General features: G+C 44.9%; 1 protein-coding gene across 1 annotated transcript in view; it reads right to left on the bottom strand.

Moving 5' to 3' along the window:
* Positions 1 to 16,781, bottom strand: part of LOC120840739 — a 143,039-nt gene that overhangs the window by 55,409 nt on the left and 70,849 nt on the right. The window contains exons 8-10 of the mRNA XM_040211392.1: positions 8,438 to 8,580; positions 4,236 to 4,285; positions 392 to 500 (exon numbers count right to left, since the gene is read on the bottom strand). Of these exons, the coding sequence (XP_040067326.1) occupies positions 392 to 500; positions 4,236 to 4,285; positions 8,438 to 8,580 (302 nt within the window). The remainder of the gene's footprint in view (positions 1 to 391; positions 501 to 4,235; positions 4,286 to 8,437; positions 8,581 to 16,781) is intronic.

Genomic DNA, 16,781 nt, shown 5'->3' on the forward strand with positions numbered 1-16,781 from the left:
CCGCTAATAGGAGCTAGCTCCGAGAAATGAAATAATTGTTCTTTTTTTTTTTTTTTAAACTCGCTGCGCGAGCTTCCCGAGGCGCGAGAATAAAAACGAACAGTTCGAGCCAGAACACCGTGGAGCTCGGACGTCTTTTCTACAAACGAGATACGGTTTTTTCAACTAAGATTTTTTTAGCTAGCTCTTCCATCCGTTTCTTCCGCCTGCAGTTGCCGTTATTGGCCAGGCTGGATAGCTAAACAGGATATCACACGTTTGAAAACGACTCCTAATGATAGACTTATCCTTAACGCACCTACTTTTCCGTGGCCCATGAAGGTGGCATAATATTTTGCATTTTATTTTCTATAACTCTCTTTGCATAGATATTGAATCCTGTGAAACTTACATGTGTCCGACTTCATGCGCAAAGGCGGTAAGTCCATGGAGAGTAAAGCCAGTGTCTTCTACAATTCCTACTCTTGATTTCGTGCACGCAGAGCCTGTAAAGGCCACACCTAAAAAAATGCAAAATATATAGTACTCATCATTTAAAAATGAGGTCGCTTGACCAGATGAGGAGGCATACGCTCAGATGGTAACATGCGATTTCACGACTTTCCTCAATTTGTTATTTTGGTGGCCACGACCGACTCCCGGGGGTATATCCAATGATCTTGAAATCAGAGAAACATATTCTGGGAGCTCTTTCAGTCAACCATATTCTCATCCCGGCCAGTTATAATTCAAGCTCAGACTTTCCTACAATCCCGGATTTATCTGCGCATTCTCCTAACTCAAGCAATCGGGATCATGTTAAAAATGCAGAAGTGAGCGTCGCTCCTAATCGGATCATCGAGCTGCGGAGATAAACACTTGGATGCGATAATATTTGAAAACGCTTGTGCTATAGAAACCAGAACCTTAGCCTAATTTTATCGAGTGCAATTTTATTTTTCTACTAAGCTCTTCCGCAGAAACCTTGTTCTAACATACCACATGTATACTATAATGATAGCCTGCTTTTAACGTTGCTGCATAAATATAACATCGAAGGCAGCGGTCAATACCTAGATGACGAAATGTACGTGTTCAAAATTATAGCATACTTCGTGAATACCAAATATGACATTCCGTGCTTCAAATAGGTTTTCAACGCTTGCGAGGGGAGGCACCAAATCGGAAATTTCTGGTCGGCTCAATGTACGCTATGTGACAGAGTCGGCACTTGGTACTTGTTGTTTTGAACGGGAACGGCTGCCGCTGCCCACGATTACACTCGCTGGCCGTAAAGTGACAGTACGAGGGAAGCTACGCGATCGCTTGGCCAGGGATGCGTCTATCTTTTCATCCGTTACCGTGCTCCCACACATATCCACCCACAGACAGCAGGACCAGGTGATGAAATGGGTCATATGGATAGGTCGGGCGAGTGAGTAGCTCACACCGAGCTGTCAGTTTAGAGATTAATAAAATATAGCACATGGTCATACATAGTTCATCCATGTGATAATTTTAAATGGGCCATACACAAATATTGGGTAGGGATATTTTGTCATGTTACAAAATCTTACTTGAACTTTGAGTTCCCAAGTATACCCCCATGCGACGCCGCCGACCAAGAAGCATCTTTGTAGCCGCGCAATTTCAGGAATTAAAACGAATGTTTATTTTTTTTTATTTCATTAGCCAAACAAGATGACGTAGTTGTTGGAATCGCAATGTTGACATTTGCAACAATCTGATGCCCAGGGTTCTGTCGTCAGTCTTGGCAATCCCAGCGGTGACGATATTTGAATGCGGTTCATCACTGGATATGAGGACTGCTTCAACTCTTGATATGGGCTAGTGACCATCAATGCCTCTACATGCATTCGTGTAGTGTCTCCTGCCCTATTGTGGCGATGACGAGAATAGCCGAACCATAGCAATGTGTTCAGTTCACTTCACTGAAGTTTTGTATACTTCAAGGGCATCTGAATGAAGAGATTTACAAGAGTCCAGTACGAAAAATGAACAGTGAAGGTATCTGAATAACAGTTTTTTTTAATGATGAACAATATTCTTATTATGCAGTCATATCAAGGACAGAAGTAAAAAAAAACAAGTAATAGTGAATAAATGTTTTGAGCAATGAAAAATAATTTGAGAGTTTTCCAACTCACTAATGTGTCAAGGTCGGGAGACTAGAGCCATTGGCTATGCCAGAAGCTACTCGCGTTTTTATCTTGCATGATACAGAGGATGTTACAAAGACATATTCTCTGGAACTGAATTTATCTCCACAAAACATGCCCCCGCCGCTGCAGTTCTTTTATGATTTTGCGTAGCGACATTATGTAAAGCAAACATCCTTTCATTTCTGAGTGCTTACGTTTTCTGAACTTTGCCTGTGATGACAAGACACCCGGTCGCCCCGTTCAACGTACGTGGATTACGATATTCCCATTTTGGGCATCGTGTAACCATTCACCTAGCTGCTGTGGAGACGGCTGCCTGGATGCAGGAGACTTTCCAGCCAATTAATATCGTTTTCGAGTTGAAATGCGTTCACGTTAACGAGGCTGGAAAACCTTAAATCTTCATCTGCCACAAGCAGAAAGAGACCGTGTACATTGTAGTGGTCATGTTCTTCGCCGTATCATTATCCGAATATCTTGATAAATTAGCTTAGAAAAAATCCGGCATACTGTCCTAGCCCCCATGTGCTGCACACAATTCTATAAAAGTTGGAGTCAGACTCACTCTATTTTGCAAAGAGTATGGGTCTAATTTCTGATATAGTAAACAGCAAATGTAAATGATATCCGCACGCTTTTACCTCAGCCTCTTCGAAACGTGTTCAAGTTGAAATAAGTCCAGGTCCAGCTTCTAATAACGTCCAGTGCGTCTAGAGGAAACTGGCGAAATTTACATCAATCGTTAGCTACACCTCGGTAGGTTATCGAGAAAAGGCTCACAAGTCAAACGCGCACTATAAAGAGTCGCGAACCTGCTTCCAGACCCAAACTAAATATAAGATGCCATCCGAAATTTGTGGGACTAGATTCGTAGTTTAAAAGCAAAAGGCAACACGCCTTCGACAGCTGCACATGCAGCTGTCGAAGGCGTGTACATTCATGCCTTGCTATGGGAAATGGCGTCGTTCTGTGAACACTTGGAGCTGTGCTACCCGGGGTTTGCGGAACACGTGCGAGATAATCATGGGGATTTCAGCTTACACCACGAACCAGGGCGAGAGCTAATATCGATTCTGCGTCAAATTATTTGGCAAATCAAAAACAAAAACACTTGAAATGACTCGGAAGGCTTACGACGAAACTGAAGTAAGGCGCGCCAGTGGTTTCGAGTGGCCCTCGCAGTTCGAGGATTGTAGAACATCAGTAGAAGACCAAGAAAGGTCCCCTACCCCTCTTCATCTTACACAAGATATTTGGGGGCGAAAGTGGTAAAAACACGAATTTTAGACTCTTTACTGTGCTCAACTCACGCTATGAACGCGTTTTGGATATATCGGAGGTATCCATATTAGCGATACGTCACTGTATAGGCGGTAAGAGTCAGCCTGCGTCGAACTGAGGTTTTTCTTGGACCTGTCTGACGCAAAGAAAAACCGGCCCAAGTGGACGCTGAATCGAAGTTGTGGGATGTGTAGTACGTCCAACTAAAGCGCCAGACGTCATCGGGACATCTCATGCTGGACGTTAATGTGCGTTCCCAAACAGACGTGGGATACGCGTCGATTCGAGTCGAGAACTTAGAGTTAAGACTCAGGGCGCCATCAGGACGTCCCGCGCTTGAACTTGAAAGAAATTTTCAAGCAGACACCGAACAGACATCGTTCGATGTGCAAAAAGTCAAACTAAAGCTCATAACGTTGTCAGGATGTCAGGTGAATTATATTAAATGAGCTTCCTCAAGCAGAGGCGAAAAGGGGATAACTAATCTCGAGGATGCCGAGGCTGAGTTCAAGACCATCTCCCTAAGCCGCGTGTCTGACGTTCTTCGAACCTCTCATGTGGATGCTTCACAGGCGTTTATAAAACGATTGTCAATGACCTGGACGTATTGATGTCTCGGACCTTAATTCGATGAAATCTCGATCCCAGCGCTAATCTTGATGCCACGTCGTCGCATGCGCAGCCAAAACTAAGTAAAAGAACAAAACGGTGCTGCAGGCGAATGAGGTTCTGCATTCTAACCCTGCCCCAACAGTACGTAGTCTTTATTTTGGATGGTTAAACGCTGCATACCTTCTAGTGATGTATCCATCCTGTTCCCAGCTTGTATTGCCAATTTTCGCCTGCATGTAGAAATGTGCTTTTCTGGTGATAGTTCTATGATGGTTAGTGCACATTTATTGAGTATACACTTTTCAACAGTTGCGCTTTCGGAAACGTCTACAGCGTCTTATTCATAAATATAAATCTGCATAATTGACGTAATGCAAAAACGGCAAAAGAGAAATGCTTTAAACCGATTAACCAGTATGTAAGCAGAAAGAGCTAATATATGTTTTTTTAGTTTATTCAAGGGCATGCTTCCGAAACAGCATTTAAAAAAACTGTTTTTTATATTTGTTTAATTATTGAATTTTAATAGCTACTTACGAGGTTGGAAGGGGTACCTGAAAAGGCATGTACGTCCAACAGACGCACTACACTTTGGTGGTGGTCTCATTTTATGCAACTCTCTCGAATGTTAGCGGCAATTTGTAGTTTTTATGTTTCTTTTTTTAAAACACGGCTGAGTGGCCAATTTAGGTTGGAATGGCGTTTTCGGCTTTTCTTCTCAAATCTCTTTTATGTCCTCAAACCCTCCCATGTATCGATTTTTCTTCGATGAAATGATCAGTTACATTTAAGAATAATCACATTATATGTTTTCATTTTTCTGTGCACAAAATATTTTCTTTCAATAAACCATTTCTTGTAGTTAATAAACAAAGCTTTTTACAAAAGCCGCTCCCTGGTATCTATAACACGAGGACCCAAAGCAGGTGCATTGCAGAGCTGGCGGAGGAAAGAAGGCTGAGAAGCTCCTCGCTTTTAGAAGTGAAAATTTTCACAGCGATAGCTCTTTGTGGGAACCTAACCTACCAGGAGAATGGACCTTTTTAAAATAACGAGCGCGGTTTGCGGAGTTGTCGACGAATTACAAAAAAGGCCAGCGTAAATTATCTTCGCCTGTCAGTAAACATTGGCATCGTGCTGTTCTATTAATCTTCGTTGCCTTTTATGACTCATACTAGCGTATATTCAAACGAGAATGAGAAAGAAAGACGAAATACGCACCACTATCGGTGCTGAATATATTGAGCGACGGGAACTATGTCCTGCGAAATATCAACAACGGGAAGCGATGCCAGACGAGGGGGTGTACGTATGCGCAGTAACTTACTGGAGAAAGGTCCATTGCATGGTCGTCCTTCGTGAAGACTTGCGCTTAAGTCATGAATCGTATGATCGACCCGAGCCGCTGCCGGAACCGCTACGTTTATAGGAAGGACAAAATGTTCCTTCCTTCCAGCCCCATTCGTACCAACGACTTATGAATAACAACAATGGTTTTCTTTACAGTTTACCGCTCTCGAACCTTTTTTCTTCTTTATGGAGTTAAAAAATACATTGAAGCCATTTTAAAAAGCTGTACAATACACTGAACAGCATGCTAAAACTGGCGCATTTCGAGAAGGGTTTCCAAACGCCAATCCACTGCAGCGCAACTTCCGGTTCGTTAGCGGACGAAAAAAAATAGTGCCGAACGTTTCTCGCAATGAGGTCAACTTGTCGAACTGCCATCCTACATCCGATAGAAATATCCATGCCTTAAAATGTAGGTTCCTTTTAGGGGTGATGTACTCGGACGCTGTTAGTGCAGAAACTAGTCGTGATGGAAACTCCCTTCTCTCAGACATTGTCAGAATCATGTCGAATGTCGCCTTTTTTTATCAATGCGTTTTCACTATGGATTCATGTGTGCTTGTTGTATTCACCCGACTGTAATGTTAGATTGCGTAGCAGGTACCTCAGCCAATAAATAAAGATATGAAATTCATTTTTGACTCATTGTTTGTTACTTGTAGCTATGCACTTCGCTCGTTCTCTCTTGAACGGTACACCTTGTCCAGTTAAAAAAACTAAACTTTTTTTTTAAATAACGTGAAGTTTTTCCATCGTATATGAATTCGAGCTCACTAGAATATAAGCTTTACAAAACGTACAGCTCTCTTCGCCGGCTTTTTGTCATAGCCGCCTGCTGAACAATTGTCAGGACAGTTGTCGTTTTGTTGCAAACAATTTTTGGCTTAAACATATGCAACATATCTGTATCACTATAGCTTACTCAGAACTTAAAGCTTAATTACAGCCCAATAGATCTTCATAGCATTAAAAATAAAGTGAAAGCCGTTTACAACTCTCTGTAACCCCGAATTAGAGCGCAGCTCTTGAGAAGGAGGAGGGAAGGGTAATGAGGGTCACGTGTTCTCGGGGGGTCACATGACGTCGGGGGGGGGGGGGGTCACGTGACCTGGGGGAGGGGTCACGTGGCCTTGGGGTTCACGTGACACCCCGAGGTCACGTGACCTTGGTGGGGTCACGTGACCTTGGGGGAGGGGAGGTCCACGTGGGGGGGGGTCACGTGACCCCCCCCCCCGAGGTCACGTGACCTGGGGCGGGGGTGTCACGTGACTTCGGGGTCACGTGACACCCCGAGGTCACGTGAGCTTGGGGGGTCACCTGACACCCTAGAGAAATTTTCCGCTAGATTTAGCGGGGAAATCTTTCCGGTAGATGCAGCGGGAAACATTTTCCGCTAAATGTAGCGGAAAACGTTCCCCACTAAATTTAGCGGGAAAATTTTTCCGCTAGACTATGCAGGGAAATTTTTCCGCTAAATTTAGTGGGGAAATTTTTCCGCTAGATTTGGCGGGGAAATTTTTCCGCTAGATCTAGCGAGGAAATGTGTCCGCTAGATTTGGCGGAGAAATTTTTCCGCTAGATTTAAGGGAAAAATTTTCCGCTAGATTTAGCGGGGAAATTTTTTCACTAGATTTAGCGCGGAAATGTTTCCGCTAAATTTAGCGGGGAAATTTTTCCGCTAGATCTTGCGGCGAAATATTATCGCTAGATTTTGCGGGGAAATTTTGCCGCTAGATCTAGCGGGGAAAGTTTTCCGCCAGATTTAGCGGGGAAATTTTTCCGCTAGATTCAGCGGGCAATTTACCTATATTGCACTGCGCGGTTACGCCAACGGTGACGCCGACGCCGCTCAAGCTGGAAACGTACGCCTAAGAGCCGCGCTCTAAAATTATGAGGACTAAGCGCAATGAGATTACTAATTAGCGCAGAAAGTAAGTTAATTACTGTAATTTCTTTCGCAGTATTGAAGCCGTTATAGTAAAGCCAAAGGTAGTATTACTGCCATCTCTTGATCTGTCTTAACTGGATCAGAAATTATCAAGCCCGAGAACAACCTCGAGGGGGGATGCAGTGAGGAATGTTCACCTTTTTTGCTTGTGATGTCATCCGTACTATAAATAGTTTGAGAACCAACCCTCTCGTCACAATCCCACTCGCTACCTGACTACTTGTCACGAGACAACTAGTCACACCGGTCCTCTGGATCGATGCGATTTCGACATAGAAACACATGGCACAAGGATTCGCGCGTTATTGGAACGCTGGTCGCAAAGTCGTCTGTGTGTTGGTGTGGACAAAGTCAACCTTGCTTTACACGAAAGAGCCTGCAGCGCCCGCGGTCATCTATTAATTTGTTTTTACTACCACAAGCAATTTGGACTTGACTTAAAAATACGCTTAAAACTCTCGGATTTTGTGACTCTACGGATTCTCAACGTGGGGCTTTGGTACTGTTGTTTCAGGAATTGCCATGTCATTGAATCGAGAAATTTTGCACACAGCTTAAAAAAAATGCTGTATGGAACTTTGTTTTCGGGGGTGGGGTTGGGGGCAAGGGGGTGTGTTGGGAGGAGAACTACGTACGACAAGGGAATTAATACGCTTACATAAAGCAACGTCTAACGTACCCGCTTTTTAGCTCTATGCGCACCTTGTATTTTTAACGTTTTCTTACAATAATGAGTATTCTATATTTTTATTCCCAGGTTTCAAAGACGACTTTTAAAAATTATTGATAAGAAATAAAATATCCCAATAGATTTCTATTTGCATCATGTCAAGTTTTAAGAATACAATTATTTCCTGTAAATTAGTTTGACATATATAATTTTGTTTAATCAGTAGGGTTATCAATAGCTTGGAACCACGCTCGGAACTGGCTGTTGGCTTTACTATTTCGAGAGGAAGCATATACTTAGGGATTCTTGTTCGATAAGAAAACCTGATAAACTTTAAACTATTTCAAGAGATTCCCACTTGCGACCAAAAATTATTGCTATACAAATTATGAAAGTAATATAGTAGGCACTTACTCTGTTAACAAGATAACAATATCGAAGTTCTTGTATTTGTCGTATTTTACTTCCTCTACAAGTTCATAAATTGTAGCATTTACATCGAGATATTTTGTAGTTGTGGACAGCAAGAAGTGATACAACCTATTTTTTAGTTTCTTCTAGATTAATAAAAAAGAAAGAAAATGGCGTACGTTCATAGATTAGATAACGCATGGTTACCCTGTGCTGACATTTATATAGATACAAAGACACGTTTATGTGCTACTTCGCCATTTTTTCTTCAGTTTCAGTCTTGGGGCTGCGCATTTCTATGTGTATTTTAACGTCAGTTCATTGATGTAAAATTTTTAAAATAGTCGGCTAAAAAGATGTTTCGAGAAATATATATTTGATTATAGTATCTCTGTGATAGTACGCAAGGTGTGAGGCATGCTTTAACATATTTTTGATACACGCATTAATATATTACATCCAAATGCAAGTTTCTCCATTCTGAACTTGGGTGTACGCATTTATAATGTTTCACATAAGAGTGGCATAACTAAGACTAGAAACGATAACAGTGTTATTTCATTGCTACCAAAGATAAGTTTCCAACTTAAAAATAAAAAAAAAATCACTTCTCAATATGCACAAATGTTTTGCTGGAGCACCTCCAATTGCCTTATAATATATATTTAATTGAAAGTGAGAGACTTTCTTATTTCCCATTGCAAAACTAACGGATGAAATATAAAAAAAAGAAGAGGAGAAAAAAAAAACACGAAACCAACGCCAACATGTTTATTGAATAAAGGCTAAGTCAATATATATATTCTGGCTAAAGGCTAATTTTGCTGAAGTCGTGATAAATGTCCAAAAGTCTACTGGTTTATATTATGTAGCTTCTAAATTCGAAAGAGCACCGTGCTAGGTTGGATTTGAAAAAAAATTCAAGGCGACAGGGCCCTTGAGCCGTCTGTTCTTCGTGTAGTGTCATATCGTTTCGAACTAACCCAGATGAGTACCTGATAAAAGAGTTGGCATTTAAGCGAACTAGCGCTGAAGGGTAACCCCATTCAATGTCAAATTTAGAGAAATTCCTGACGTCGCTTTATAGGAAACGTATGGCCATATCCAATATATTACGTCAAATGCAATCCGAGCTTCTCAACAGGCCGCCAGTGGGTTAGTTGTGTCGCTGAATCAACATGAAGAAAAGAGTTGCGATATAAAGTCACTTTCTATAGCTATTGCATTTCCTGCGCTCTTCGATTGTGTTTTTTGATGCGGAATGTTGTTTTGTTTTTGTGCGTTTTAATGTTCCATGTTTTTTTGTTTTTTTTTTGTTATGCTCTAACAAATGCTCTGAACCTTTTGAATAACTTATTTAATATGGTTTTGTAAGTTAGTAAGTTATTTTGTGTGATGTAGAACACACTCAAAGTTGAAGATGTGGGTCAATACCCTTCAGATGAAGGCTTCGGCGAGTCCGTGATTCATGGTGTGATGATTTCATGGCTGTTTTGTTCCGTGGTACTAATATAGTTATTTTTCACATAGAAGTTGCGGACGAATATGCCAGAATTGTAAATCAGTACCCTCAGTTTGCCTTTTTTTGTGTATCTCCCTCTCAGATCAGAGTCCTTTGGGCTAAGCCCTTCCAAGAATAGGTGTAATAGGCCCGTTCGAGGGGTGTAGTGAGGGTTCATTCTAATACAGCAGGTCAGAGGGACATGACCAGCTGCCAAGATTCCAATTCGCCGAAGAACGGAATGCACGAGCTCCCGTGTCCCAGCTCGTGCTCTCCTGACAAAGAAGACGATGGTCTTTTGCAGTCACCACATTTCCTTCCCTCTTAGGAAGGCTTGTAACGGTCCGGCTTGAGGCGGCTGCGGGTGGGGTATCTCCTACTGGAGTCTGGTTGCAATGGAGACCCCGAAGTAACTTGTCTGTCAATGGCCTCCTGCTGGGTGTAAACCTGAGAAGGCCCTGGCACATTCATTGGGAAGATTGAAGTCTCGGGATCGTCATATGTCAACCGTGGTTTCAGGTGATCTGCATGGACCCGACGGGATTTGTGATCTTCATCTGAAACTTCGTAGATGACGTTGCCAATTGTTTTTGTGACAACGCCTTTTATCTAGTGTTGTTTGTGGAGAGGATGTTTTACCCACACTTTCTGCTTGATTATGAAGCTAGCGATTCCCTCGTCTTTCTTTGCCGTTTTGGCATGGGTCCGTACCTTGGAAGGCTTCAATAACTCGAGAAGCGTCCGTAAGGGCCGGCTCGTGAGCAGTTGACACGGGGGTTCTCCCGTTGAGGTGTGGGGGGTGATCCGGTACTTGAGCAAGAAGTCTCGGATGGCGGCCTTCCTCTCTCGTCCAGAAGAACGTCGAAGAGCAGTCTTCAATGTCTTTAGAAATTTCTTTGCTTGTCCGTTTGACTTGGAGTGATACGGCGGGGTAAACAAATTAGTAATTCCGCCGCTGTCCACGAATTCTTTGAATTCCGTGCTGATGAACTGTCGCCCATTATCGGTGACAAGTTGTGGTGGCGGGCCTTGACGAGAGAAAATCTCCTGCAAAGCGTCGATGGTATCTGCCGCTGCTATGGATTTCGCCGGCACAACCTCAGGCCATCTGCTGAACGCATCATGATAATAAAATAGCTCTGTTGATCTAGCTGTGCAAAGTCAGCATAAAGTCTCCGCCACGGTAGTTCCGGAGCTTCCCAGCGGTGGAGAGGAACGTGTGGTTTGCTGTCGCAAACACTGCTGCAGGGCTCGCATTGCTGCGTCGTGCGCTCAATGTCTCTGTCGACGTGTGGCCACCACACGTACGACCGTGCCAACATCTTCATTTTTGTTTGTCCCACGTGTCCTTCATGAAGAAGTTCCATTGCTTGGTGCTGGAATTTGCGCGGAACTACGGTTCGCGAATTCCATAGGATGCAACCGTTGACGATGCTTAATTCCGACCTTTTTCTATGGAATGGCGTGAGGTCGGAGTCCGTCACCTTTTCTGGCCAGCCCTGACTGATGTACCGTTGTACATGGGAGAGGACAGAATGGGTGTGAAGCGCAAAGACATGTTCTGTATCACAGGAGACGGTGAAAACTCCGCTTGCCATTTCCTTGTCGAAGTCCTCGTCGTGACCTTACGCGAACCGCGAAAGTCCATCAGCGTTTCTGAACTTTGCTGTTGGCACGTACTCAATTGTGTAGCTGTAGTTCATTAGTATAAGGGCCCAACGCTGAAGTCTGTTCGCGGATGTCACGGGGATTCCATTCATGGGGCCAACGATGGTTGTCAGAGGCTGTGGTCAGTATAGAGCCCAAACTTGCGTCCCCAAAGGTACTAGTGAAATTTGCGGACTCCAAAGATGATGGCAAGTGCTTCCTTCTCTGTTTGTGCATAAGCACACTCTGAGGAATTCAGTGTCTTGGAAGCATGTACTATGGGGTGTTCTTTGCCATTGATCTTGTGGTATATCACCGCGCCCACGCCTTCCGACGACGCATCCGCCACGAGGTAAATTGGCAGATCAGGGCTGAAGTGGACTAGGGCCTCCGTAGCCGTCACTTGTTTGATGTTTTCAAACGCATCTAGGCACTCGGAGCTCCATTGCCAGGCGGTGTCTTTTCTCAGTAGCTTGTTCAGCGGCGCACATTTATCAGCAAGGTTCGGAAGGAACTTGCCGTAATGCTGCACCATGCCGACGAAAGATCTTAGCTGGCTGATGTTCTTGGGCTCTGGCATATTCAGGCTAGCCGAGACCTTTTTCATGGAATGCGTGAAGCCCTCGGCGGGAACGACTTGCCCGGGGTACTCGACCTTTTCTTCAAGAAAGGCGGATCTTTCCGTCTTGAGCCGGAAGTCGTATTCCTGTAGCCACTGGAGCACTTGTTGAAGACTCCGAAGGTGTTCAGGAGTATCTCTCCCAGTGTCGATGATATCATCGAGGTAACAGGCAACGCCTTCGAGCCTTTGCGTTACCTGGTCCATCGTGCGCTGGAACAGTGCTGGGGCGGAGATGACTCCAGAAGGCATCCGGTTGAATCGGAATAAACCTTTGTGTGTGTTGATCACGAGAGCCGTTCTTGCCTCTCCATCGAGTTCCAGCTGAAGATATGCTTCTGACAAGTCCAGCTTCGTGAATTTGTTGCCTCCATTTAGTGTAGTGAAACGTTCTGGACGTGGCAGTGGGTACTGCGTTATGCCGAGCTGAGGATGCACGGTGAAAGTTAAGTCACCACAGACTCGAACCGATCCATCCGACTTTGGGACGACCACAATTGGAGTGGCCCACTGCGAGAAGTCCACGGGTGTAAGAACGTTGTCCTTTACTTGCTTGGCCAAGCCTTTCTCCACTGCTTCTCGCGTAGCAAACGGAATTGGGCGGGGCTTGAAGAACTTTGGTTTCGCGTCAGGCTTGAACTGAGGATGGAAGTCGGAAATGTTGCCAACATTGTCTGAAGCGAGACTTCGACTTCCAGTTCCACAGATCAAATAAACAACTTGTTTAGGTCGATCTTCAGCCGGTGGATTCACGTTTTTCCTAGCAGGTTGGTGTGTCGCTTGTCAGTCACCAATGCTTCTATCTCTTCGGAGCGTTCTCTAATCGTGACCTGAAGCAAGCACCGGCCTTGAACCGTCCGTGATTTTCTTCTGGATGAAGCAGAAAAGGTTGTATTCGCATTTCTGCAAGCTAGGTTTCCCTATCTTCCGCCACGTGTCCGTGTCGAGGAGTGTCAGCCTATATCCTGTGTCGACCTGCAACCTTACGGGTGTTCCTTGAATAATATAAGTGACAAATTCTCCATCTGATTCTGGAGTGACGAGTGCGTTGGTGATTGTTTTCACCTGTTCCTTTTTCTTGGCAGATGTCTTGGGGCGCTCCACTGATCGACATATTTTTTCGCAATTTGGCCTTGCTTGCCGCACACATTGCACGACTCAGTTCGGAAGCGGCAGGAAATTTCCGAGTGGTTGGTGTTGCCGGATCGAACACACTTGACAGGTGCAGAAGTGGACGGCTTCACCTTTTCAACGAGCAGCGCAGCGTGGATCTCCCCGGTCTAGACGTCGGGACTCTGCTTCGGTGGTGAGGGCTGACTCGGCCAAGTGAAGTGCGACGCCCAGAGTGAGGTCCTTCTCGAGCACCAGACGTGCCCGGACGCGCGTATCACGGAGACCCACGATGAATGCCGTCAAAAGGGAGGAACTTCTGGGCCGGTTTTCTCGAAGCGATGGTAAACCCATTTTAGTAAACCACGGTACCTAGGAAGGAAAAAGTACCTAGGTACTATAAGAAACGGCTGGATATAAAACCACAATAATTATTTTTGATTGGGCAGTAAGATGCGTCATCTATCGGTGAAACAAGCCAGTCATTTTGTTTATTCTCTTTTTCCGCTGGTTGTTACCGCTCTAGTATGATATTTTAAGTCAAAATATAGTAATGTTGTACTTGAAGAACAATTTATTTGCTTCAGATGCTACGAAGAAATTTTAGCTACCATGCTAGAGTTTTTCGACGAATATTTGAAGACGTAAGAAACATTTCCTTCAATATGTTGCGCCATAAACAACGCATAACTTTCCCGAGTCCTTTCCAGTCTGGCAACGCCGCTGCTGTAGACTCGTTTTTGTTCCCTGCGACGCACGTTTCTACGATTCCTGCTGATCTCAACTGTTTGCCCTCTCTTCCGTTTGCCCAACCGATCCACCGATTAGCCCACCGACCGACTGCGGACTTACTAACAACTGATTTGCGGACGTATTTGTACTTTGATAACGGAAACGATGTCGAACGGGACGAAGCGTCGACGTCGACGAGACCGCGCGTACGCGCGGTACGCTGTCGTCATGCTGGGACGACAACGTGTTTTCCGTTACCGCCTCGATCCGGTGGAAGAATTCGACGAGGATGCGCTGCAGCAACGATTCCGGTTTGGTCGCGCGGGAATTATGTTTCTCGCGGAGACGCTGCGCCCGGACTTGGAGCGGTCGACGCGTCGCAGCTGCGCCTTGTCCGCAGAGCAGCAGGTGATCGTCGCTCTGCAATTCTACGCCACAGGCAACTTCCTCATCACTGCAGGCGACTACGTCCACGTGCAAGTCTCTAGTGCTTCACGGTGCGTGAGGCAGGTCACCGTAGCTCTGGCACGTCGAGCACGGGACTTCATACGGTAAGACTTCATACGGTAAAGAGTTCCTGAGCGTTCCGAGTCAAAAAAAAAAAGTCAGATTGTGTTGAGTTTGTTTATGAGTAAAGCTATACGCACTCCGTCGTGCACCTCGGCCGGAAAGGGCTATACGCACTACGCGAAACTGCCCTCCAGAGAAGAGGGAAAGAAGGAGCTACCCTCTTATCAGGGTCCTCCTTTGCGCCTCCCGGGTTTGTACAGGCGTTGCTATTCTCCTGCCAGATGATCAGAGAAGATTAACCTGTCACTCAACATTCTTACAAAGGCAGTTTCCCTCTCCTCCTTTTACTTGGTGTTCAAAAGTATGCGATGTGACGTCAGTGCAGGGAGCCTATAACACGAATGGTTACTACGTGTTTTATAAGCGGTGGCATAGCACAGGGTTAAAAAAAAAAGAAAAGATGGCATAGCATAGGGGCATACACCGTGCATAGGGGGGTAAGGTGTCTGCTTCATACATAAGTGGACACGGGTTCGATCCGCGGTGTGGGCCCACTTTTTTTTTCTCGAACATTTTGTTTTGTCGAGGCATTTGGCGATATTTACGACATTTCTTTTTCACGATGAACACTGAAGCAGAAAAAAAAAACTAATGTTGTCGGCTAAACTTTGCATAAATGTGCATGCTAGGGTATTGTGCTGTAAATTAACTTGTGAATGTATTGGCAATGCAGGTGGCCTGACGTCGCAGAGAGTGCTGCCTTGCAGGAGCAGTTCTTTGACGTAGCCGGGTTCCCTTGTGTCGTGGGTGCTGTTGATGGCACCCACATTTGAATCCAGGGAGCGCGCGTGCACGAGGAGGTGTACGTGAACCGCCACCTGTACCATTCCATCAACGTACAGGTGGTAGTTGACGCGTCCTGCCGCATACGCAATGTGGTTGCGAGATGGCCAGGAAGCACGCACGACTCCCGGATTTTCACCGAGAGCACACTATCAGTCAAGCTGGCCGATGGCATCTACGATGGCCTATTGCTCGGCGACAGCGGCTACACCTGCCAGCCGTGGCTGTTGACGCCATTCCTGTCGCCATCATCAGCAGCAGAAGTGAGGTACAACAAGGCACACACCACGACAAGGAGTATTGTTGAAAGGTAAGACAAAGTCACGCATCGTGGTGGGTTATTGGGCTGCTATATTGAAAAGAATGCCACTAGACAACGTAACACTTTGTTGTCATAGCACAGAAGACACTGTTAATTGTAACGCCCCTACATGCAGTTTTGTGTTCTCTAGACCCAGCAGAAAACAGTAATTGCACGGAACCTAAAGAGAGAAGAAAGCAAATACTATCCCAAGAATATATATTTATTTATTGTACTTTCCAGTGCCCCTATAGAGCCCGAGGGCCTGCATAAGGGTGCAACGTAGACACATATATGCAGTGTTGCATAAAAAGCAGACATGCAAAACGCATGCATCGTATCAAAAAACAAAAACGTGAAATATTCTCCAACATATATTTTGGAGAACATATCGCATTGTTCGTTCGTTAGGGGCAGGATTTGTTATCTACGTGTGAAAGGCAATATTTTGGTTCAACCTGGATACAGAAGAGCAAAAAGATACAAATGCAAAGCCGTGTTTTTTTTTTCCGGCCCCACCTTTACAGAAATTACACGCCTACTTGCCATACATTCTAAAATACTCCACACTGCTGGGACTCGCCGTAAAAATGTGACAAATTGCACCGGGCTCGGGTTGCTATAGGGAAGTCGTTGACAGACATCTTCGGACTGCTAATGTTAACGACTGTTTGTATGAAACTGTGTTTCGCTTACACTCAGCTATGAGGAACATTTGTCGAGGGAAGTTTAATATGGTCTACATGTAAACATACTGTTATATATCTTGGCAATGATAAGAAATGATTGTCGGGTTTTCGGTAGGCTACAGCATTCAGAAAGTATGAAATAGTCTCAGTCCTAATATATTAGTGTAATTTAAATAAATAATACTCATTCTGTCCATATGATGCACGCAGGACAATAGGCCAGCTGAAGCGCAGGTTCCACTGCCTGCACGCCGAGCTGCGCATGGAGCCAAGCAGATGCTGCGACATCCTCGTGGCATGCTGCGTGCTCCACAATCTCGCCAAGAGATACCCCTGCGCGATGCCAGGGACTGCCATCCCGCCTGAGGTTCCTGTGGAGCCCATGGCAGCCGGCC

This window comes from Ixodes scapularis, unplaced genomic scaffold, assembly GCF_016920785.2.
Source record: "Ixodes scapularis isolate PalLabHiFi unplaced genomic scaffold, ASM1692078v2 PGA_scaffold2__306_contigs__length_199485367, whole genome shotgun sequence".
NCBI classification, from domain to species: Eukaryota; Metazoa; Arthropoda; class Arachnida; order Ixodida; family Ixodidae; genus Ixodes; species Ixodes scapularis.